Source organism: Pinus tabuliformis, chromosome 1_2 (genome assembly GCF_031772625.1).
Source record: "Pinus tabuliformis cultivar Carrire ecotype Pingquan chromosome 1_2, CPIR1, whole genome shotgun sequence".
Lineage (NCBI taxonomy): Eukaryota > Viridiplantae > Streptophyta > Pinopsida > Pinales > Pinaceae > Pinus > Pinus tabuliformis.
The window spans coordinates 266249785-266275082 of record NC_142298.1 but is presented as its reverse complement, the minus strand read 5'-3'; the positions used below and the strand labels follow the sequence as shown (position 1 = coordinate 266275082).

The 25298-nt window shown below is 39.8% G+C and overlaps 1 protein-coding gene across 3 annotated transcripts in view; it reads right to left on the bottom strand.

Annotated features, from left to right (window-relative positions):
* Positions 1–25298, bottom strand: part of LOC149205374 (uncharacterized) — a 469574-nt gene that overhangs the window by 257088 nt on the left and 187188 nt on the right. For all 3 annotated transcript variants that reach the window (XM_089395025.1, XM_089395023.1, XM_089395024.1), the window contains exon 6: positions 9328–9379. In XM_089395025.1, coding sequence (XP_089251151.1) covers positions 9328–9379 — 52 coding nt within the window. The remainder of the gene's footprint in view (positions 1–9327; positions 9380–25298) is intronic.

Here is a 25298-nt window from a genome sequence, read left to right as displayed (position 1 = left end):
GCAAGAAGATACATCATTCGATCTTTGTAATTGGGAAAGGAGCCGAAGTATAAGAGAAGTCAGTGTTAAAAGGAAACTGAACCCTCTTATGATCTATTCCTATGATGAGAAGTCCCGAAAGCACTTAAAGGAGCCTTGAAAACGAGTCTACTTATAGCTGAAGTCTAGAACAGTCTGTAGTATGTAATCATGGGCCAAAGTCTGAAGGTAATTACAATCTACAATAAGATAGAATCTCTAGTATTGTGATAGAACTGATGGTCTGCAAGAGCTATAATTTTGTGACAAAGTTGGTTGGGATGTATGAGGTCAACAACGTGAATCACGTCCTCTCCTTGAAAAATCAACTCAAAGAAATGAAGATGAACAAGGGTGAATCTCTACAATCCTATGTCATGAGGGTATCTCGCCTAAGGGACCAATTGCAGATTGTAGGAGAGCCTATATCTAACAGGAAGCTAGTGATGGCGACTCTTCAAGGTCTTCCTTCTATTTTGGAAACCTTCATTACTACTATAAGCAACAACAATGTACTTCCGACATTTGATGAGCTCGTTGGTAAATTAACTAAAGAGGAGACCAAGATGATTGCGAGAGGAAGGATTCAAAAGCATGAAGAAGGAGATCCCTCTGCCTTTGTTGCTCAAGACAAGAAGAGAAAGGAAGAGGAAGTCCATCTAGTTTAAGAAGGCCTCCCGTTGAATCAAAGGACTCCAAGAGAAGTGGAAGTAGAATTGAATGTTTTAACTGCCACAAGCATGGTCATTACGCTCGAGAATGCCCGAAAAAGAGAAATGGTTCAAGATCCAACTACAACAATAATCGAGGCTTTAACAACAACAAGTTCAATAATCAAAGAAGAGGAGATGATCGAAGAAGAGGAGATGATAGAAGAAGAAGGAATGACAGAAGAAGAAGAGATGCTTTGGATAATCATGAAGAAGGCCATCGTCCTCAAAAAAGGTCAAGAAACTCCAGCTATGAAAATAATGCAATTGTTAGTCAATTTGAATATATACTTATTTATGCTCTTTCGAGTTCTTCCCCTCCAGATTCGTATGATAGCTGGTTGGTAGATAGTGGGGCTTCTAGAAATTTCTCTGGATATTGAGAAGTCTTTACTAAATATTTTATGACAATCTAATAAGAAGAAGAATTTGAAAGGGTTTTCCCCCTTATGGGGTTTTTTCCCTTGTCTTTGACCAAATTTGGTGTCTCTTGTCATTCCTCTTGATTGTCTCTTACTGTTCATTGCATTTACTACTCTATCTACAATTACTATTGATTATTGGAAGATTAAATTGTTTTGAAAGATTGCTAATTGAAAATAAGAATTGGGCTAAAGTGAATGTAACAGCATAGAACAGTGGAAAATTAAGAAAAGGATCATTTTAAAGGTCTTACATAATACAGAGAGAAATGCAGATTTGGAGGTGGTGCTTGGAGATGACTCCACAGTCAGAGCAGTTGCTGTTGGGACTGTGTCCTTTTAGAGGGAGTCTCAGCCTCCCTTTAAAGTGGCAAAGGTCTTTTATATGTTCCAACGTTGAAGAAGAACTTAATATCAGTGTCCACTATTGAAGACAAGGGATATGAGGCGGTGTTCCAAGATAGACAATTCTTTATATATCACAGGGGATCTAGTATGACTTATGCTGCAATGATTGGAATCTACCATGGGAAACTCTACAAGTTCGTGTTTCAACCTACTAGAGTGATGGTTTTGACCATCAGCGGTAGCGATCTATGTGAGTTTTGGCACAGGAGGATAGCCCACTTGCACCATGGGGCTCATATAGTATTGAAGGAGATCGTCTCAGGATTGCCAGAGTTCAGTACAAAGCACCAAGATGCGTGGAGGGGGTGTGCTTTGGGAAAGTACACTAAGACAGCTTTCCTAAGCAGTGATAACAGGGTGGCAGCGATACTTGATTTGATTCACTCTGATGTGTGTGGTTCGATATCTTTGGTATCATTGAGCGAATATGAGTACTATGTCACTTTTATTGATGGTTACTCCAGGAAGACCTAGATATACTTCATGAAGACCAAGGATGAGGCCTTCAAGAACTTCCAAGAGTTTAAAGCTCTTGTGAAGAACCAGCTAGGTAAGAAGATCAAGGTCTTGAGGTCTGACAATGGGGATGAGTATACGTCCAATGAGATGAAGATTTTTTGCGCTAGAGCAGGCATCAAGAGGGAGTGGACAGTTACTTACACCCCATAGTAGAATGGGGTTGCAGAGAGGAAGAACACGGCCATAGTTGGGGTAGCATGAGCCATGATCCATGATCAAAGGCTACCATTATTTTTATGGGCTGAGGCATGTACACTGCAATGTATCTTTAGAATAGGAGTCCACACAAAGTGTTGTAGAGCAAGACTCTTAAGGAGGCTTTTTCTGGGAAGAAGCCTGAGATTGGATACTTTAGAATTTTTGGGTGACTAACCTATTCACATGTCCCTAAAGAGGAGAGGACAAAGCTAGAACCCACAACTAAGAAGGGTATTTTTGTGGGGTATAGCAAGACCTCCAAGGCCTATAGCATATACATTCCTACCAAAAGGAAGGTTGTACTAAGGCGAGATGTGAGATTTGAAGAGAAGAGAGCCTTGAGGAGTTCACGAAGCATGGATCAGCTAGAGCAGAAAACTCCTCAGCAAGGGAGTCCACCATAGGGTATGGGACCATTAGGTACAAGTTCATAGGGGCTAGGAGGACCACGAGCTTCAGGGGTGATAGGTCCACTAGTTACAAGGGCACAGGGCGCAAGATTCCAGGTACAGGTTCACTAGACCACAGGAGCATCATCATCAACGATATCAATTACAAAGGATGATATACCCATCCTAGTATAGGAGACTACTTTAGGGAAGAGGAAGCCTAAATGGCTTAGTGATACCTTGTAGGAAGCCCAAGAGATAGTGAGAAAGCCCACGTGGTCAGTTAGGGAGAGCAGAGCACCAAAGCGATTTGATGGCTATTTGGCTATGGTGAGTCGCATTGTGTAGACAAAGCAATATAGCTGCGAGGAGGCAGCAGGATAGTAGGTTTAGAGGGATGCCATGGTGTTAAATTTGGCAACTAGGGCCAAACTCCACCTTGGACAGCTCATATGATGCAGCTGATATTTTTACTGTATTCCTCTTTCCAAGAGGTGTAGGATTGATCTAAAAATCATCTCATTGTGACATGTACAAATGGAATTATGAATTTATTTCATTTATGGACAAATTGTCAAGGTCGGCCAACAATCTAATGTAGGCTTAGAAGCCCAAAAGACACGCCTCTTCATCCTCTAACATTTTGTATATATAGAGGAGTCATTTTCCTCATTTAGACACACATCAAACACTCATCTTTCTCTCTCCTCGCCTCATTGGTTCATACAGCAAGCAGGAACAACCTTCTTCTCTATGTGTTGACCTGTTTTGACTAAAAATTGCAGGCCGAAATTTCAGATCTGTTTTTGGGCTATTACAGGGACGTTGACCAGCATTGATCAAGGGTCAAACTTCATCTTTTGACTGTGTTTTTCAAGCAGGAAATTCCTGTTTCTTAGGCTGCAGCTTCTGGCACAAAAATAGAGGTGTTTGCAGCTATTTGACCAGCATTGACTGCATAGTCGTTTACCACAGAAGTTGATTGTGCGTTGACCAAGTTTGACCAGATTTTTCTGGACTGTTTTGGGCTGATTTGGTCTATCCTTGGAGGCAGAATTGATTGGGTTTGACCAAATAGATTTGGAGGAAGATTTCAGTGAAGTTGACCAGCGTTGACTTTCTGGTTAGCGCATCCTATTGACTGCAGTTTGACTGGACGATTTGACTGTGATTGGGCAAGTGAATTTTGTATATTGTACTCTCTCTCTGCTGAACTTTTGAAAAATAATAAGAAGACCTGATCAAAGGGTTTCCCCACATTGGGGTTTGTCCCTGGTATGCGCTACATCTTGAGTCCTCTTGTCTTGGCTTGTCTTCTACTGTTTTTATTTATGTTCTATCTACATTTACTGTCATGTTAATGTGATTGCTAATCTGGGAATTGATATTGGGCTAATAAGGAAAATTGAAGTAAATTGCTCTTAAGCATAGAACATACCATTGTTATCTAAAATTGACACATGGTGGACGAGTATGCTTCCATCAGCAAGAATAATATGTGGGAGATAGTGTCGAGGCATGAGGGGAAGTCAATTGTGACTTCTAGGTGGCTCTACAAGATCAAGCATGTTGCGGATGGCAACATTGAGAAGTTCAAAGCTCGATTTGTGGCACGGAGGTTCTCACAGGTAGAGGGAGTTGACTATGATGAGACCTTCGCACCAGTGGCTCAACACACTTCGATAAGAACAATGATCTCCATTATAGCAGAAATGGTTGGAAGATCCACCAGATGGATGTGAATACCACTTTTCCCAATGCAATCATATAGGAGGAGGTATATATCGAGCAACCACAAGGCTTTGAGGTGCATGGGAGAGAGTCCCATGTATGCAATTTGAAGAGGACCTTGTATGGGCTAAAGCAAGCACCGAGACCATGGTATTCGCAGATTGATTCCTACTTACAATAAATGGGTTTTGAGAAGAATGATGCAGATCTGAAGCAACGATCCACTCAATCTTTTGTTGTATGTAGACGATCTATTTGTTATAGGAGTGGGGAGACTCATTGAGCACTATAAGAGAGACCTTGCTTCAGAGTTCGAGTTGACTGATATAGGAACGATGCACTATTTTCTGGGGTTCGAGGTTTGGCAGGAGGATGGCATATCTTCCTAGGACAAATAGGCAAGTATGTAGGGGAGATACTGGGGAGATTTCATATGGAAGACTACAGGCCAATGGCTATGCATATGATTACCAACTAGAAGAAGTTGCACGGTTCTGATTCCGAGTTGGTAGATCCCACTTTATATCGTCAATTCATCGGTTCACTGATGTATTTGGTCAATACCAAACCAAATATTTGTTTCACGATTAATTCATTGAGTCAGTTCATGAAGGAGCCCAGGAGGGTGCATTGGGTGGCTGCGAAACCTGTATTGCGATACCTATAGGGCACAACAGATTATGGATTGGACTATATCTAGAGGGATGGAGTCAGGTTGACTGGCTACACAGACTTGGATTGGGCAGGCAGTGCTAGTGACAGGTGTTAATTTTAGGGATAATTTTTTCTCTGATGTAGATAATTGCAATTGTAAACTTTTTCAACATTTTCATATTACAATCACCCCATAACAGCATATCATCATTAGCAATTATGTAGAGGAGAACAATAACATCAACAATGCAGTGAAATAAAAAGGAACAATAGAAGAAAAGCATGCACAATAGAGACACTGGGATTTAGGTCAGAGACCAGGGAAAAACCCCGCAAAGGGGGAAAGCCCAACCAGATTCTTCTTCTTCAATATTCATCAAATGTTCAATTGAGATACAATTTACAAATATCATGATACATAAGCCTTACATCACATTAGGCCACCTAAGGCCAATCCTGGATCATATCAAGTCCTCATAAGATAGCAGCAAACATCCCTCTCAAGGAGGTATTCATGATCCCTCGGCCTCCTAACTTTGTCACAAGAATTACTGCCAACACTGTCATATACATCATGGTCATAGGCATCACATTATTGTCATATACACTGTCACATCTATCATAGAGGCATTGTCACAACTGTCATAGAGGCACTGACACAACTGTCACATATCACAGCCATAGAGGCACTTTCAAGTCAATGTCAAATCACTGCCATATCAATGTCAAGTCACTGTCACATATCTTTGCCATTCATCATAATCATAAGCAAATTCCACTATCATGCAATATTGGCATACCATCCCATATTACCGTCATATCATAGTCATACTATACTGTCATTTAACTCATGAAGACCTCTGTAGTTCTCAGAAGTAGGGCACAAAAGACATGCCTAATACACATCCTTTTATAGTTTGAAATTGACATAGCATGGAGTACAATATATTGTCCACTTAATTGTAATAAGCTAGTTCATGATCACAGTACTAGGGAACATTTAATAGTCTCTAACTAGCCACCAAAAACTCACTGTATGTTGTTGTTCAACACATAATATAACAGACCTCATCACTGGACAAATTTTATCTACATAAAATTTAATTGCATACCTCTGAAGGACGTTATTATTTTATTCCTCAATTATACCTTGACCTGTGCACAAATCCCTGTATATTCGGCCCTATCTAGGGCTTCCTGAGCTTGACCTAATCAGACCTCCAATAACCTAAGCAATACCTTCTCTCAAGCCAGCGCTATCCCTTCAAGAAGGTGTGGCCTAATCCCATCAATCTACCAGACCTTATAGCATACCAAAGCATCATTATTGTAGGTCACAGTTCTGATTTTCCTCTAAGGTTGCTTGGTCCTGGTTAGGGCTCTGTACAGTCTTGTTCTAGAGTTCCAATCCTTCTCAATCAGCTGTGCTGGACTCTCAAGTAATGCGGGCTAGACTTAGCATAAACCCTGAACATTTAGCCTTCCAAAATAGGCCATACGCCCTCTCCAAACATAGCTCGGCCTTCCTGCAATATCGTAGAAAATAATGCGGCCTTGTCACAAAGAGATTAGTGCACGAAACAGTCCAGACTTGTCCTCTTCTTACTTGGTCATCAAGCTGCCAGACTCTGCCTATTCAGATACAGATTGAAGCCAAGAAACTCGACCTTCTCTCCTTGGATTTTCGCTCCTATGGCGCAGATCAGAACCCTTTCTCAAAAGATGCAATGAGAATAGTATGGTGAATGAACTCTTCAAAGGCTCTTTAATTTATACAAATCAATGAGGTATTAAGGGGTGTCTTTAGTGCCCATGAAAAACCTTCATTTAGTAAAGCCGACTTGATTGGAAACCCTTTCAATTTATACTGGAATATATTTAATTAAATTTTCCAATTACTGTGATGATTGCTTGCCCAAATAAGGTTGTCACATCAAATAGGAGTACCAAGCCCATCACTAATAATAATATTTCTTTTGTTCAATTTAAATTCATCCTTGGGGCAAGGTGGGCTTCTTTTGGGGTGGTTAGGTTCCTATAGTGAAATTCATCCCATAGCTGCCCCAAATTTCAACAACAGAAAGAGTACATCAAGATGTTGTTCCATGTTGGATTCGACCATAATGTCATGGTTCAACAAGAAACAGAGATCAGTGGCACTAAGTTCTGTAGAGGGGGAGTATATGGCAGCTAGTCAGTCCAGTTGTGAGGCCCTTTGGCTTCGCAAGATGTTGTAGGGCTTATTTGGTCAACAGCTAAGACCAACAGTGATCTACTGCAATAATCAGAGTTGCATCAAACTGAAGGAGAATCCAGTATTTCACAACAAGTCAAAGCATATTGAGATCACATACCACTTCATTCAGGATTATGTTCTGAGAGTAGTGAGCTAGAGCACATACCTGCTGATGGTAGGTTGCAGACATTCTCATAAAGTTGTTGCCAAGGGGCAAGCATCTCTACTTCACGAACAAGATGGGAGTGGTAAGAAATACCTTCCTCGGTAAGAGGGAGTGTTGAGAGATGGTATGAAGGAAGTGTTTCCTAGTGCTTTGTGCCTAGCCTAGGAAAAGTGGTAAACTGAACCCCTTAAAGGAAAAGTGACTTTAAGAGTTTATTAAAGTCATGCGACTTTTGGTTACTTTATGACATTATAGAGTACATGGTACACTTTTATATTATTAAAGTTACATTATGTGTCATAAAGTACATGGTACCTTTTATGTTATTAGAGTCACTATTAGGGTCAATTAATGAAAAGGGGGACCTGAGGGAGGCAATGTGAGATTAGATCTCCACCATTGATCAAGAGAGGCTAAGATCTAATCTCAGCCCTTGATCTTAAGGATAGGTCTTTCTCTTCATTATGAGAACAAAAAGGGGGAAAAGGCACAAGATAGCATTCATTCTTCATGTGTGAGATTGGAGAAGGAGAAGAGAAGGAAAAGGAGGCCGAGAATACAAAATACCAGAAGGAGAGTACAACAGATGAACAGCAAAGGAGAAGCTACAGGCATGAGTTTCTAGGCAAGGAATAGGCACAGAAATCGAGGAGCATGAGCATTTATTGCACACTGAGGACAAGTTTTTCAAGGCAAACAGGGGCCGAGTTTCAGGGGCTGTCAGTGCATTAATTACTGTCAGATAGCAACACGTTTCGTGAGAAATCTGGGCATGCTAATCAAGGTTGCCTGAGCATAGATTTTGAGGCAAACTGAGCAGAATTTATGAGATCTGTCAACATAGTTTTCAAGGCAGATTCAAGCATGAATTTCTAGACTGTCTAAGCAGAAATTCAAGGTGTTGTCAGGGACAAATTTCAAGGTTGTATGTGCACAGAAATCAAGAATCTGCTGAGGAACAGCCACAGCACAATTCCCAAGGAGTTCTGAACAATGAAATCAGGGAGATAAGTTGATTGTCTTGCAGTTATTTGATGCCATATCAAAATTCTCTTAAGAAAAATAAAATCTCCCTTCCTCACTGGTTTTCCCTTCGGGGTTTTTCCAGGGTCAGCTTGACCAAATTATTTTTGTCCAAATTTCATGAATGTTTGTGTGATTTCTCAGCAAATGTGAAAAGTAGAGTAAATCTCTTGTGTTTCATTTTGAGATTTAAATTCAAGTTTACATCAGCTTCTTATCTTGATGGGAAGGGCATTAAACTTGATGTGAAAATCAAACGTGAAACTGGGAGGGATTACAGTCATATTTTCTACAGGCAGTGCATTATGGATCTGCTATTTCCATGCATGAATGATTGTTTTGGCATTTTGTGCCCTACCTCATGTTGATCATTTATTTCATTAATTTCAATGTCATCACCTGATATGGTTTCAGCTTACCCATTTGTCCCCATATGGATTTGTGATATCCGACGAGGCATGGGAAATGCCACCCATTATTCATAACAAATACAAGCTCTTCAAGTCAATGATGTCTTTACAAACTTAATGATAAAAGAAAAAACTAACACATTTCTAAGTCCTATAAGAAAGTAAAAAAGATAACAGCTTGTTTAGTTCACCGCGTAATATAAGGTATATTATACCTGTTATAGAGTGGAATGAAGTTACTCCCTTGTAGCAAACAAATATGATTATTTATCTCCACATTGGTACATAGCTAAGAGATATTAAGCTTTCAGTCAATAATTTTGTGATTTAATGAAATTAGATAGTTAGAAATTAAACATGAAGCTATGCCCCATATCTTTCACAAATTGTCTGAGCAGCAAATTACACTCTCAGGAGCGTATTAATAAAGAATAGTTCATCACCTGGTAGACCAAGTCCACTAATGTGTCGTGGCTTATCCTCTGGTAAGATTCTCTGAAAACAAAAGCCAGCATTAATCATAATTTTAGAAAACATCCAAATTGAAATTTTTCTATCCAAAGAAACAAACATAGAATATTGATGGAAACCCATGGATTTACAAGAACCCCACCCCTATAATCTTAGAATGGCAATATAAATAACATAAATATAAATATTGAAGAAACTGCAAAGCATCAATGCAAAGAAAAATAAATATATGAAACAAATGCAAAGTAAACATTAAACTTTCAAAATAATAATCCACTCAAGCAAACAATTAACTTAACTACACCAAAAATCCAACATATGTCCAATAAATACACTATTATTTAACTAAGTTGCACTGAAACGGATACGGATATGGGAAACAAATGCAAAGTAAACATTAAACTTTCAAAATAATAATCCACTCAAGCAAACAATTGACTTAACTACACCAAAAATCCAACATATATCCAATAAATACACTATTATTTAACTAAGTTGCACTGAAACGGATATGGATACGGGATTTGAAACGGAAAACGACAAATTTTCAAAAAATATGGATACGAAATGGCAGGAAACGGCACATATATATATATATATATATATATATATATATAAAACAAAATAAGAATTTCATATTACCATTCATATTTTAGAATCTAGATTATATCTAAAATACACAATCAATTATCATTTATCATCATCAATAATTCAGCATAAACATTCCCCGGATGCGGGTGATAACTGAGATGGGACAGGCGATGGGGGATGACCACATGCCGGCCCGTGGCCATCACGTGGCAGCCGTAGATAACACAGCCATCGATTGCAGATGGTATAAGGTGGAATGGCAGGAGATAGTTAATGCTCCGCGGGGTAATTCGGCTCAGGCGACGACAGCAGTTATGGCGGGGGAGCTCTAAAGCAGGGCCGGTGAAGTCATAAGGGATATCGATGCATGGGATCAGAGAATGTTTGTGGTTTTGCAGTTGCCTGGCCTCTCTGTCTTTGTCGGGACTTCCTCTCTGTCTGTCTGGTTCATCCCTCAGTCAGCGTTGGTTGCAGGGGGTCTGGACTACCCTGTGCTCTGTTGGAATTTCTTTCCCCTGCCTCCCACGAGAATGGTGAGACCTCGACAGCGCATGCTTAGCCGCCGAGGCACTTCCAGAGGGGGAATCTCGCGCAGTCATGAAGCGGACAATGTTGTCCATTGCTGCCACTGCAACATTGCTCGCTCCACTGGCGCCAACCCCCTCCACTCCAGCCAATTCATGGATGCAGGGGCTTCGAGCTTGAATGCCTTGCCTGCCTTTGGTTCGGCTATCTTCAATTTCAGCAGTGCCATGAACAATCCGCGGATCAGCGCGCATGTCTCAGTCTTGTTCATAGAAAATGCCCGGGAAGATGAGGACGCCCTGGATGAACAGGGGCAGAGGACGAATGACAATCAGAAGCATGAAGCAGCAGCCTCTGAAGCTGATAAGGAGCAGGAGGTTAAAGGTGCGGCCTCAGACCCGGAAAACGTAATGCAACGCAAGCAAGATCAGAAGCCGGGAACTGGCGAGGAGGAAGACACCTTTCCCACTGCGGCTGAAAGAGAAGCCTATGGCTGGTGCCGGGTAGAGGAGGTGCAAATGGACGACTGATGACGCCCGCACACAAGGTTTCTATGGCTTTCTGTTTGGTCTTCTGCTGTTTGTTTTTTGACTCTGTTAAAGTAACAATGCTTCTGGTCTCTTTCGTGTCTGGTTTAATGTCCATGTTCCTGAATTTTGTGTCAATGATTTGGGTAAGGTCGGTGTCCCCTGCGTGGGATGAAATGGTTGGTGCCCCTGCGTGGGCGTGCTCTTATGGAAGTCTGGCTTTTGTGTCTGGCGCCCCTGCGTGGGCTAGTTTTTGGATGCCTCAATTGCTCTCGAGTGACATACCCAGAGCCTGACTCTCTCTTGTTTCACCATGATGTATTTTTGAATCCTGTACATAATATAATAGTTTAGTCTTTTACCGAGAAAAAAAAAAAAAAATTCAGCATAAACATTGCCATCATCATTAATGATTATTATAACATTCATGATTCAACATATCATCAAGTTTCTGTTTCAAATTTCAATCATCAACATGACAAGTTACAACATCATCACCAAAATTAATAGTACAAAGTACAAAATGAACTATGATTGGCAGTCTACTATCATTATTCATAATTCATATGGTTGTTCAAAAGTTTAAAAGTTAAAACACCATCATAAATTACATTTACATATCATCAAATATGTCTTCATTCCTGTCACTAAGAAGTTCCACATCCTCTCTAGAAGTGGGAACATTGTTGCCATGTCCACTTGAAGATCCACCTATTGGTGACTCCACATCAAACAAAGTCATATGAGACATGGCATTCAATGTCATATCCAAGTTAGGCAACTCTAGTTCCACGTCCCATAATTTGGTGGCCCCAAATTTGTATTTGTCTCTCTTGTGTGATAGAAGGCGAAGGTTTAAATGAACATACACTAGTTCCTTAGCCTTCTTAGAGTCCAATCTATTTCACTTCACCGAATGAATGAAGCCATATGTACTCCAGTTCCTTTCTGCTGAAGAGGAACTAGCAACCTGTGACAAGATCTTGATGGCCAATTTTTGGATATGTGGAAGTTCCCCACCATAGTAGTTCCACCAATCAATTGGACTTAATTTGGTCTTGTCCCGCATACAATCAATATCAAAACCCCAACCCTCTGATCCCACAAAATGAGCAAACTCTGCACGAATCTGAAGCCCAATTTCAGGATCTACAAAAAGCTTTCTAAAAGCCTTTTTAAATCCTTGTGAGACTTCTGGGTCTTTGTTTGGTGCGGTTCTTTCTGGATCACTTAGCAACTTTGCAGCATAATATTTTGGATTCACTGCATAGGCCAAAAGGTGCAATGGGGTGGTCATCTTGTTCCACCTTTTGGTCAATATATCTTTTACTTCTCTGTAAAAGAATTCATCTGGGTCATTCTCCTTGGCATTTATAACCACCCTTATCTTCTCTATCATGGAATCAATGCCCTCATACACCTCTCCCAAATTAGGCATATCTATGTCAAACATACGGATCAAATCCACAATTGGCTTGGTAAATGCCAAGAGGTACTCCACCTTATCCCACCATTCATCATCAACAACCAACTTTTTCACTAATTGTGCTCTATCAAATTGGGATTGCTTCCATTGATTCCAAAGAGAACTACATACCATTGATTGTAATGCATCTTTCACCTGCATAAGCCTTGTTAAGACTATGATGTGAGAAGCAAATTGAGTCTCGGCAACCTATAGGTGCCAAATTGCCAATGTTACAAATTTCAACAAATTAAAAATCATAATTTGATTGAATAATTATTATGATTCACGAATCATGAGATTTGAGAATCCAATTTACATATTTGAATTTTGAGTCATAGAAATTAGAATTTGGGATATTGAGGATGCCATGAACTAGTTGTTTAAGAGTGGGAATGACCTTGTACTGAAGATGACCATATCTTTTATGCCATAGCTCAATGGGATTGATTTCCATATGAACTAGGGCTTGAGGAGGTGGTGTAATGACTCTATATAAGCTTCCTTCACGAACTCCAATAACCCTAGATTTATCAATACTTGAATCTTTTCTCCAAACCAAGACCTTTCTATCAACAAAAGCAACTCTATCCCCTTTATCTTGAAGCAAGAAATTGAAAGCAAATTCCTTTTCAAACCTGGAACATATAGTATGTTGTTGAGATGTAGTTTTGCTCCATTCTCCAACTTCAAAGATGTTGATCCCAGGCCTCTAACAACATAGCTTTTTGTTGTCTCCCAATTCCAGTGCGTGAGAAGATGATTCCTTTGATAGAGTTTGAAGTTGTTTACTTTCCCCTATCATATGCCTTGATGCTCCACTGTCAATGATCCATGGATTATCATCATTAAGTAAACCTGTAAGTGTAGCTTAGAACCCTTGACTTTTGACCTTCTTGAATAAGTAGTAGAAAAACTTCTTGATCCAACTTCCTTTAAGTCAACGAAGTGATCTTCAATCTTCTTCAACCTTAGCTCTGATACCATGTTGAGAAAACAATGCTAGTGGAATTAGGGTTAGATTTTTCTTTCTTGATAATTACTTGTGAATTATGTTGGCTTCTTTTACTTATTTGTTGTATTATCTTTCATCAAGCAATTACCAAATTATGTTTTTATGAAGAACACAAAAACAAAAGACACAAGATATAGGCACTTTGCTAGGGCAAAACCCCTATCTAGGGGAAAACCCAATCAAAATCTCTTCCTTCAATAGTTTTTCCTGAGACTCTTCAACCTAGACACAAACCTCCTCCACACCAAGTCAACCCTTCCTTCTTCAATCCAAACCTTCGACCTAGCAGCAAAAGCAATTCAACCCTAGCAACTTCGACTTGGCAACAACAGGCAGCAACTAGTAGCAGCAGCAACTTCGACTTTGACAAAGAGACTTCGATCTCCTAAAGTAGCCCACACGAGAGAGAGATAAACATCCCAAAACTTTGATTTTGTCCTTCCCTTCCTTCTTGACCAACTTCGCACTCCTTTTAGCCTCCTTCTTCAACTTCGCACTTTTTCCCGGCTCTTTCTTGGATATCTAACCTGCAAGAGAGAGTGTGTCCAAATGAATTTCTGCTCCAACATATAGGCTTATGGTGAGGTCAAATTGCGTAGTTGACGCTGACTTGATCTCCTTGAGGCTGACTTGGTGTGAAGGTGACATAATTCATTTTTTACTCAAAAATAATTCTTTTTACATAATTCAAAAGCCTAAGAAGGGTCTCATAAAATGTACAATGACTCTAATGACTCAATATTAATCCTAGGAGTGCACAATAGGGACTTTCACTAATAAATGATGACCCAAGCATGAAACCCATGCTTTAATAATTCATTGTAACAATAATAATAAAAAATATTTTTATTTCTTTTGACAAGTACATTACATAATGACTGAAATACATTTATGAAGACCAAACCTAGTTACATTTTTCAACACCCAACTAGTGGAAATGGCCCTGGAATAAAATGTGTCCTCCTCTATCAATTTATGTTGTTGCCTGCTGAGTAGAACTAGGAATTTTTCCCTCAAAAATGCTCAGAAAATTCTGCAAAATTAATCTTGGCATCTCCTCAATAAACCCAAAAAAACTCAGAAAGGGTTGGGCCTAGTTCCAACCTTCCAAATTTGCCCCCAAATAGAGTGAGTCTGTCCACCTATTGGAAAATTTGTACCACCCAGAAATCTGTTGCAAATGAGCCCCCAAATGCTGAGGAATGTTCGCCAAAATTCCCCTTATGCGACCTGGAAAATCTCACCTCAGACCCCCAGCCAATCCTCCCACAACTAAATCTCCCCCAAGGAACTGCACGGACCCAATGGGACTGCTTCTGCGTGTGCACTGGAAGAAGAATTTCAGCCTAAGGAATAGCCACTGATTCAGCCCACAAAATGGCCGCAAAATACCAAAGTAATGTGACACTAAAATCTCGGTGCCAAAACGGTTTTGTAGCTCCCTCTCCCAAGGTGTGTGTATTTCCCTTCTGCGTCCATAATGCCCCAAGAACAATTCGATATCACATTTAGAATTCTCCCAAATTAGCTCACAAGTGTAGCCATGGCTCCCCTAGGGTGGCACTCAAAGTCCACCGAAGGAGTTGAGATTTCCCCTCATAAACCTCGTGTGTTGAGCAGCACAATGTTGACTTGGCTCAACAGCGCAAGCAAACAATAGTATAATTTTCAGATTTATAAAAGCCCCCAAATGATGGTCCCTCCTCTTCTATTTATGCTTGTTGCCCTCTTTCTTTCCTTGTGAGCCCCATTCTCCACTAGCAATCCTTTTCTCTCCACAAGTGTGTTTCCCTAAGGGAGTGTGTATTCCTTTGGTGTGTGGCCCCCTCAACCCACCAAGAATTTGATTAGTTTCCTCTCCTAAATCAAAATACCCAAAATTGTGGCTAATTCCAAAATTGTCAAAAAGTGTAATATTTCCTATGTGGCTTAGGAAAATTGGGGATATTACACATAGGTTTACCGCCATATAAGGGACACCGTCATATTATTACCGCCATATAAGGGACACTGTCATATTAAGATCGTTGTCTTATGTTACATAGAGAGAAGAGCGATATACAGAAATAGATAAGCAAGCTAGCAAGTTACAGAGATACAAATGCGAGCCTCAAAAGAATGAATGCTACATCAAAGGGTACTTTGTCATGTATTCTGAAAGAAAGAGTACGAGTTATAGAAACAGAGTGCTATCCACAAGTAAGAGTGTGAGCCATCACAAAGAATTCGAGCCACAGTAAATATGAGTCATTGTGATAGAATACCTTGTTGAAATATGAGAGCCATTGAAACATAGAATGCAAACTATAGGGATGCAAGCCATAGTGAATGTGTGTCACTATGAAATAGATACAATCCACAGGTATATGGATACGAGCTATAGAACAATACAAAAAAAAGATGTGAGCCATATAAAGTTATTCGAGTTATGCGAGCCATAGATATATAAACGAACCACAAGTACATAAGTGATGCACAGAGCCACAAACAAATAATGCGAGATATAGAAATATAGGAATGTGAGCCACAGGGTTATGCGAAAACTATAGTGCGAGCCGCAGGGTTATGCAAAAACAATAGTGCGAACCACAGGTACAAATACAGACCCATAATGTGAGATTCAAAAAAATGTCAACAAAACAATAAAGGGATGCGAGCCTCTTTTTCATTACATGATATAAAGTGCCCAATAGGGTATTTCATATATGACAATGACTCAATTGACTTCTTGACTCTATGACAAACCCTAGAAGCACTCAATGGGTGCTTGACCTAGAAATAAAGTGACCATGAGCATGAAACCAATGCTTCAAAAATAATAACAATAATTTTTCTCTCTTTTAACAATACACAAGAATCAACAGTACATTTCATATTTATGAAGACCGAACCTATTTACCTATTTCAACATTGTCAAGTACCTATTCCTTTCGAAAGAAAACCTCATACCCCTTGTCAGCCATGGTTGAGACTATTAGAAGGTTCCTACTTCCTAGCCAACCCGGGAATATATAGTACCACTATCAACTCCAAAGGCTCTTCTGACTCTCACTAAAACTGGATAGTCCCAACCCCCTCTACTGCACACCTAGCATTATTGCCAAGCTCCACACGTAGCTCTAAGTCTCCGTCTAAAATATTGGTAATCTTGTGATCTCGTAACGAGACAAGAAGCACCACTATCCACAAATCGTGCACCCTTGTTTATGGTGCCAAAATGGCAATACACAAACAAGAACTCCTTCTCAAAGCTTGTGGCAAACTCACTAGTCTACGAATCCAATGAAGCTACAACTTGTTTCCTCCCCTTTCCCTTATTCTTTCTTGGACATTGACCTGCATAATGGCCAAATTTATGACATGCAGAGCATTTAACTTTGCTCATGTCCTTCTTCTTTCCATCTATGAAGAAATTTCCCACTCACATTCTTCCTGAGCTTCTCCTTGCCTTTCCTTTCCTAACTCACAAGGGAAAGGTTCTCCTCATCACCTTTCTGTTGGCCACCATGTAGAGACTCTTTTCGAATCTCCTCCTAGATGAAGTCATCCCACAACCTTTCCATGTTTGGAAGATTCTCTTGTGCAACAATACCCTTAATGAAGGGAGCCCATGGCTTTGTGAAGCCATTCACAGTCGTCCTCACAAGCTCCTCATCTAACACAGCCTCCCAAATTGCAACCAACTTATCCTGGACCTATGTGATCTTGATGAGATAAGATGCTATAGTAGCCAACTTGGAGATATTTTTGCTCTTTAGCTTTTCCCTCGACACCATTTTTCTATTGTAGTTGTCACTCTGGTACAACGCGGTTAAAGCCTCCCACATTTCCCTAGTTGATTTCCTTAGGGAAAATGAGAGATCGCATCATCCTTCACCCCATCCAAAATGTTTCAATTGGCTTTCGAATCCATTTGGCTATGGATGGCCAATTGTGTAGCATCAGTAGGAGGGGTGAGTTGTTGATCTACAAACTCCCAAATCCCATTCTATAAAAACTAATACTAATCTCTCCTTCCAAGGACTATAGTTGGATGCACCCTCCAACCGATCTTAAAACCTTAACCTTCTTGCGACCCTTCTCACAACTTCCAAATCAAATACTCAAACACCAAAAAACATATAATTGCTGGAAAATTTTGTTGTTGTTGTAAACCCATGTAACAAATCAATCTTCCTTCTCCTCAGAGTTTTAGTGCTCTGATACCATGTTAAATTTTAATACCATTATCTAATTTGATTTCCCTAGCAATTTATTTTATGCCCAAAATTTTTTTATGAAAACTATTGAAAATAAATACATTGGTATTTTAATTTCACAAATTTCCAGCAGAAACAAAAACAGAAAATCAGTCACAATAACAACAAATATTTGCCTAACAAATTTGCTTAAGAAAGTTAAGAGTCCTATAACACAAAAAATAACCCTCAAAGAATACAAAGAAAATATAACAATTTAAAACCTAAAAATAACACTTCCTAGAAATTTTGTCCTACTAGAAAAAAATCCCCTTGGATATTTTTGGCCCCTAGAAAACTTAGCTCTTTCTTGTGCAATTCAACCTCCTCTTTTCTAGTTGTACATCTCCCTACGCTCAAGCAAAATCGTCCTTGTTGCCACAAAATCTAGCAGGCCTTGGCGAGGGGTACCCTACATGGTTACTACTAGACCAAGAGACAACAATGGAGTAATTGCCCAATGTCAACACAGCGAAAACCCCTTGCTCTTTATGAATTTTCACCGATGTGAGGAGTCTCAGTATGTGAGAAGGTCACCTAATGGATATTTTAAGCTTAGGGTACAAAGTAACTCAACAAGGCCTTCTACAAGTAGGCACAATTTAGGCTCAAGGCTCCAATAGGAGGCAATTCGCTTTCTTGATAGAGGCCTATGAGATAAAGCACAAGACCTAAGGCTTGATTGGTAAGTTGAGTGTTGGGATGGTCAAAGGTCAAGGCAAGGAGAACGAGTCTCAAACAATGAATATCAGCAAGATCAAGGCTCATGAAACCCTCAAACAAACCCTTAAGTTGAAGGAATACTAGACTAGGGTTTTACCTTTTGGCAAACAACTAGGGCAAAGAAATTTATGGACAAGATTGAAGTGGATGCCCACCAAAAGAAGAGTTTTTGTGGCAAATATCCTTGTCTTGATGTTTAGGCTCTCCAATCCCACAAATGTACCTTGCCTATGGATTCACACCAAGCCCTAGTTAGCAACCTTTGCCTTAAAGGGGCCAAATTCAAAAAGGAAGAATTTATGGATAAAAATAAGATTGATCACCAACAAAGGAGGCCAATGCCTTGATCCTTGGGAGAATGGAGTCTATGATTTGATTGAATGACCAAAAAGTTGCTAAGGAGGCCAAATTCTTGATGCCCTAGCACCAAAAACCCTAAATATTACCTATGAAATGGATTAAGGAGATTTGTGGGAGAGCTAATTAAAGTTCACCACTAGGAAATACATTCACATGTTATTCATGAGTAATGCATGCAATAGTGACATCTAGATACCATTCAATAAATTTTCAACAAATTAGGGCACAATAGCAAACCCTAGATTCAACATATTCCATACATTAGACATAGAGAAAATAAATATTCAACAATAAGTTCACTTACAAGATAACATGCAAAGATTCCATCCATTGATCCAAGACAATAGCTCCAAAGACAAATGATTTGCTCCAAATGTCAAAATGCATTCATAGAAACCAATTACTCCACAAGACAAGGCTGAATTCCTCAAGAAGGTTGAAATTGCAAGTGTGTGATGATCAATGCTACAAATGATCTCTCCTCTATTTATATGATGAGTCTCAAGTCCTATTTTAGCGTAATGCCCCCTAAAAATCATAAAATGATGTGCTACAACAAGTCAGGTCACAAGCCAACCTAATAGCCAATGACAAAACAGATGAAATCTCCCACACATGTGAGCAGTATGAGAGAGAATGTTGATGTTATCCATGTGTAGGTTTGCTTAGGGCAAGCGTTGAGGGCTCAGGGTGCCATGATGTAAGTAGAGACCCTCTAAAATCATCTCATAGGGTTTGGCCCCTATGTCTTTGTCAATCTCCCTCTATGGACCCCAATTTTCATTTTGGGGCACAAAAGTGCTCTCATGGGCCTCCAAGTGGTCAATATGCCTATCACTGCTCCAACATTGAGGGATCTCAAGGTGGTTCTATCCCTCCCATGTCTCAATGTGTGAGATCATCCTCCTTTGGGCCCTGGATTAGCTGCCAATCCCTCATGAAGTGCTAAGTTGGCTGGGGCATGCTAGGTCCAGGTGCATCTCCTCGTAAAAGTCATCAATGTAGGGCAAAGTGTTTGAGCATTATGGGTGATGGAGGTGCCAATGGCTATATGTGATGCTCTATTGTTGCTTGGAGACCCATGGCACTCCAAGCTCCACCTATAGGTGTCAATATGCTCCTCTAAGAGACTTAGGCCCCAATTAAGTTGCCCAAGCCATGGATGTGGAACCACCAAGCAATTACACACAATATCCACTGCTAGAAACTACATCATTAGGTATATTTAATCATTTTTGCATCTAAGTGAACCAAGCATGTGTTATGAATAAAATATAGATATAAATAATGTTAATATAAATAATAATAAAAACATCATAAATCACGATTAATTAATTAGTTAATGAAGAGGTATGTTCCTAAAGACATGACCGTTCATAAAGGGACACCTGACTAGGGCATATAAGTAGGCCCTCACTCTCATTTGTAACAACATTCTCATTGATACATTTAATATATATTCTTGTATCTTCAATGGAGATCTTCATATTCCAAGTATTTTGGAGTGTTTAAACCTGCTATTACGAATCTTGTTCGTAACATTGGTATTAGAGTTGTTCGATCCTCTGGCTACTCAACCGCTGCACCAAGTCGATCTGATCTGGTCGTTGGCAATCAACTCGTCAATTATTTTGTCATCATAATCAAAGCATTTCACTACACAGTGTTGGAGTTTCTCCATTCTATCGTCAAGCCTTTGGCCATATAAAAAATAAATAAATATAAAAACTTAAAAAAAAATTGACAAAAAAAAAAGTCAAAATTAATAATAAAAAAAAAACTGTGTATAGAAAGAAATTATAAAAAAGTTAATATAAACAGAAATTTTTAAAAAAATCAAAAAATATGTTTAAAATTAAAAAAAAAAAAAAGATTATTTAAAATATATAAAAATTAAAAATAAGAAACAACAATAAAAAATATATATATTACCTGGTCAATGCCTTCTCACCTATCGCAACACCACAATCGTCCTCTGAAGACCGCACAAGCTTGCATAGGATTGTCCATGTCCACTCCTCAGTCGTCACTCCAGGTCAACAGAACTCCCTCGTCGAGTCTCCCAACCACATTCACTAACTAAAAACTTGTTACCGCTCAAACAAGCACGGGAGGCTAGAGGGGCACTTGCTAGATCAACAACAATGAAGCTAAAGCCCACTATCATCACAGCTAAAGCTTCCCACTCTTTACGGACTTTCACCGGTGGGTAGAGAACTGATATATAGAGAGAATCACTTATGAAGGATAGATCAACTAAGATGGGTGTGAAGTGATCTCGGGGACCCTTTCCTAGGGGAGGCTCAAGAATGGGACTTGATCACTTCTTAAGCAAGGTACAAGGCTTTCTAGGAGAAGGGGGCGAGATTTAAGGGCTAGGTTTAAGGAGTGTTGATTGTAAAGGAGCTTCCAAAACCCTAAAATCCTTGTTGAACTTGGTTTCCCAAGTGGTTTTTGAAGAGTTGACTTTTCAAAGGTTTGGGACCAGATGGGATCAAGTGGACCCAGATTAAGTCAAGAGGAAGGAATCTAGCAACCAATGATAGATTTGACCTAAACAAGGAGAAGAAGGGGATCAAAGAAGTGAATTTCACTCAATGGTGCAAAATGATTGCAATGAGGAACTAGCCTAGGGAAACTTAGGGCAAAAACTAATCTCCAGGGTAGGGCTTGGGATATCTCAGAACCCCACCGTCGTAACTCCTTCAAATCTGGAGGAGACCTAAGAGAAACACCAGTGCAATAGAGGCCAAGAGATCGAAGCTTTTCTTTGGGTGGTTTGTCAGAAAAATGATGCCCTAGGAGCCCTAATGTGGCTAGACCTAAAATAAAAAAAGAGAGGTGAAGAAAAATAATTCTTTGAGTGATCACCTTATGGTAGACCAATGCCTAATCCTTTGGGGAGATTGGAGTCAAGACAAATATCAAAATGGACTTTGTTTCTAGGTCAAGCAGGCTCTAAGATCAACTTCGCTTGTCATTTAACGCAAAAGAGAGTGACCTTAAAAGCTTTTATACTTCGTTTTGCAAGGTAAGGTGGCTTGTCAAGATAAATTCAAGCATAAAATTATCCCTAGGAGAATTCGTTCAACATAAATGGTCCATACATAGAGATATGCTATATAGAAACATAATTCCACAATTCGTAGTAAATGCATGTAGCAACTAGCCCTAGTATAGAGAAAATCTCATCATCAATGCATGTGAGAAAGTAAAAGAATAAATAGCATTAAATTGTGTACTTACATGTAAGAAAATATATCCAACCACCAATAAACTTGCCAAAAATGAAGGTCCAAGATAAGAAAAGACAATCCATACATAAAAATTCACCATCCATGCTCCAAAATTTCGTCCACCAAGAAGGAATACCGAAAATCTCAAGAGAGATACAAGTCCAAACCAAGTGATGATGAGAAATGAACTCTCATCATTTGTATTTATACACCTCTAAGGAGTTAGATTTAGCTATTTGAGCCTACATTAGCCCCTAAAATAAAAAAATAATGTGCAAATAGCTAACTTTTGGTGACAAACCCACAAAACTATCTCATAAACAAAATAATAAGCCTCTCAAGTGGTTGAATGATCAATAATGCGTATCATTGGGCTCTCTAAGAAGCCTGATGAATTCCATGAGTGCCATAATGATGAATAGGACTTCCAAAAGTAATGGACAACGAGTTGGTCCCTTGTTCTCCACACAACAAACTTGTGGTGCTCCAAATGGGTGTGAGGCACACAAGTGACCTCATGGGTCTCCAAGTAAGTCAAAAATGCTTGTAGACCATCTGTAAGGGCTTAGATGATGGTGTAGGTGATGCCACATTAGCATACAAGTCCTGGGTCATCTGCCAAGTGCTTGGTACAACTGTGGGGCTAGCTGGACAAAAGCGAACCAGGTGCATCTGCCTCATCCAATAGGTGAATCTCAAGCAACCTCTGAACATCTCTAGGGATCCATGGATTGTTGTCTATGGTTTTGGAGGCCCATGGCTCTCAACACACCCTACATGTGCCAATGTAGCCCTCTAGAGAGTTAGGACCCCGTATAGGGAGACCAAACCCAAGATGGAGACCACCTGCAATCCTGCATAAGATCCAATGTGTCCCCTAAGTACAGCAATTCATCAAGGAAATCAAGTAAAAGAGCTGACAAACCATGGACAACATGTGGGGATTTCATAATGGCATGCCCTTCCATAATGGGCTTTGGCATGTGCTAATGTCTCCAAGCTCCAAATGGGGTTAACCAATTATCCTATTAGGTGGTTTTTACTTCTAAAGGGGATAATATGTCCAAGGTACATCCTTCAAAAGGTGGTGGCATGTGATAAAGAGATGAATGGAGAAGGGAATGAAAAGAGGCAACCCTGGGCCACATGCTGGGTACAAGGGTAGCTAGAAAAAGGAAATCCCACAATTGGATATATAATGTATAGGAGGGAGCAATCGTGGTACATGACGTGCCCCGGCCTTGATTTTCCCACCCTTCCTTATATGCTTATTTCCTTTTATGATTTTTCTTTAATTAACTTCTCGGGGCCCAAGGGGTAAGAGCGTGATGTGTAAGATATAGCAGTGGATACCCGCTTTATGGTAGGGCAATTCATTGCCCACCAGGGATTAGGACAATCATGGGTTCCTAAATGATAAAGGAGGCTCATCTAGGGCATGTAGGAACCAAGGTGATGGCCATGATGATGGGGTAGAGTTCATGTATTGGCTTTTGCCCACGTGCTAAAAATGTTTGTCCCGACCATCTTTTATATTTTGTGGTACATTTTCCTGTTGAATTTGGCCAATTATTCTTTTACTTTCCTTTTTCAGCTGCATCAACCTCTAAGGCATCATTTCAGGCCTGAGCCAACGTGTGGGCAAGGAAAGGGGAAAGCTAACCTTATGTGGACCCAGTGGAAGAATGTGGACCCAGGTGGGACTCGGGAGAAATGATGAATGGGGTTATAATGAATGGAAGGGGAGTAATATATATGGATGAGGGAGCAGGACCACGCAACCAAAATAGGGGTTTCCCATGTAATACCTATTACCATCCCTAAAGCCCAAGGGTCAGTGAAAGAGATCCCATGGCGCTAGGGTCTAAGGTTAACATCTAAAAAGGGGTCTAGGGGACAAGAGCACAGACCTAGCCCATTCTTTCCACTGAATCCCCCCAATAATCCATGCCCAGAAGTGTCCATGATAAGAAAAGTACAATACTCAATTACCAAATGACAAGGCATACCTTTAAGTTCGGGAGGCTCACCTTCAAACTTACGATCATGGCAGATGGGTGAGGGACCACATGGCTAGCTTAGGTGCTGGAGAAATGGCACAACAAGCTAGTTGATGGCTGCAAGGCGCTGCTGGCTGCCGGCTCAAGACCATCTCGGAGAAAAATTTTCTCCTAGGAATATCACCTACAAAATGGTGGGTAACAAAGCCCACGTCAACCACCGTTGTCCAAAATAAATCCACCGCGACATCTGCCTAAGTCGCACCTATCTCCCTGACCACTCAGCCACATCCCATCTACCATTCCGGACAAATAGTCAATGTTTCCTCCTCTGTCAGCTTGCCTGCCGACCGGTCTTCACCTTAGTCGTCTGCAGCATCCGCAGCAATGTTTTGCTTCCACCGACACTGCTCAACCACCACCTACCTGTCGCGCGTTGCCCATCACCAAAGTCAACTGTCGAAATCTCCTATCGACTTTTGTCCAGCCGCACCAACTTCCACTGACTTCAAGTAACGACCTCCACTTACGTCAAACACTTCATAACCTTGTCCCTCTATTGAACTCACTCCCGTCGACATAATTTCCGTAGTCATCAATATCTCCGCTGAATCGTTAGACCTTGACTATCATGACCATGCAGCCATCATTTCACAAACTCGTGACCATTCATACTGATCACCTAAATCTATTTATCCATCAAAATATTATACAAATATTATAGAGTCACAACTTCCACATCGAATTCAAAAGTTCCAGTCATTGTTTTATTTTTGAAAAAAGTAATCCCAATTTAAAAAATAACAGTGTAAATTGTGAATCATCGAGCTAACACAAATATCAACTAGTCCTATAGATAAACATCACTCCACCCATAATACAAGCACGAGGTAATAAAGGGATAAACTATTAATTGGAGAGAAGCATTAATGCAATTTTTTATTTAATAGGTCATATCAAAGTGAAGGTTTGAGTAATTCTTTATTTAAAAGGTAAGTTATTTGATGCTTCAAAAAAAAATATTCGAAAGGGTGATTTTTCAAAAAAGGCTTATAGAATAAAGATATATTTAATTTTATAAGAGAAACCAAATAGGGAAAATAAGAGTGATGGAAAAAAATAAATAAATAAATATGATTCAATTTAGTAAGGGAAAAGTATTTGAGACTATCAAGGGTTTATTACTAAGTTTTTGAAGGATTAAAAAATTAAAAGGGTTACTTTTAAAACCCTAAGTCCATTTCAGCAAAACAAAATGGAGCC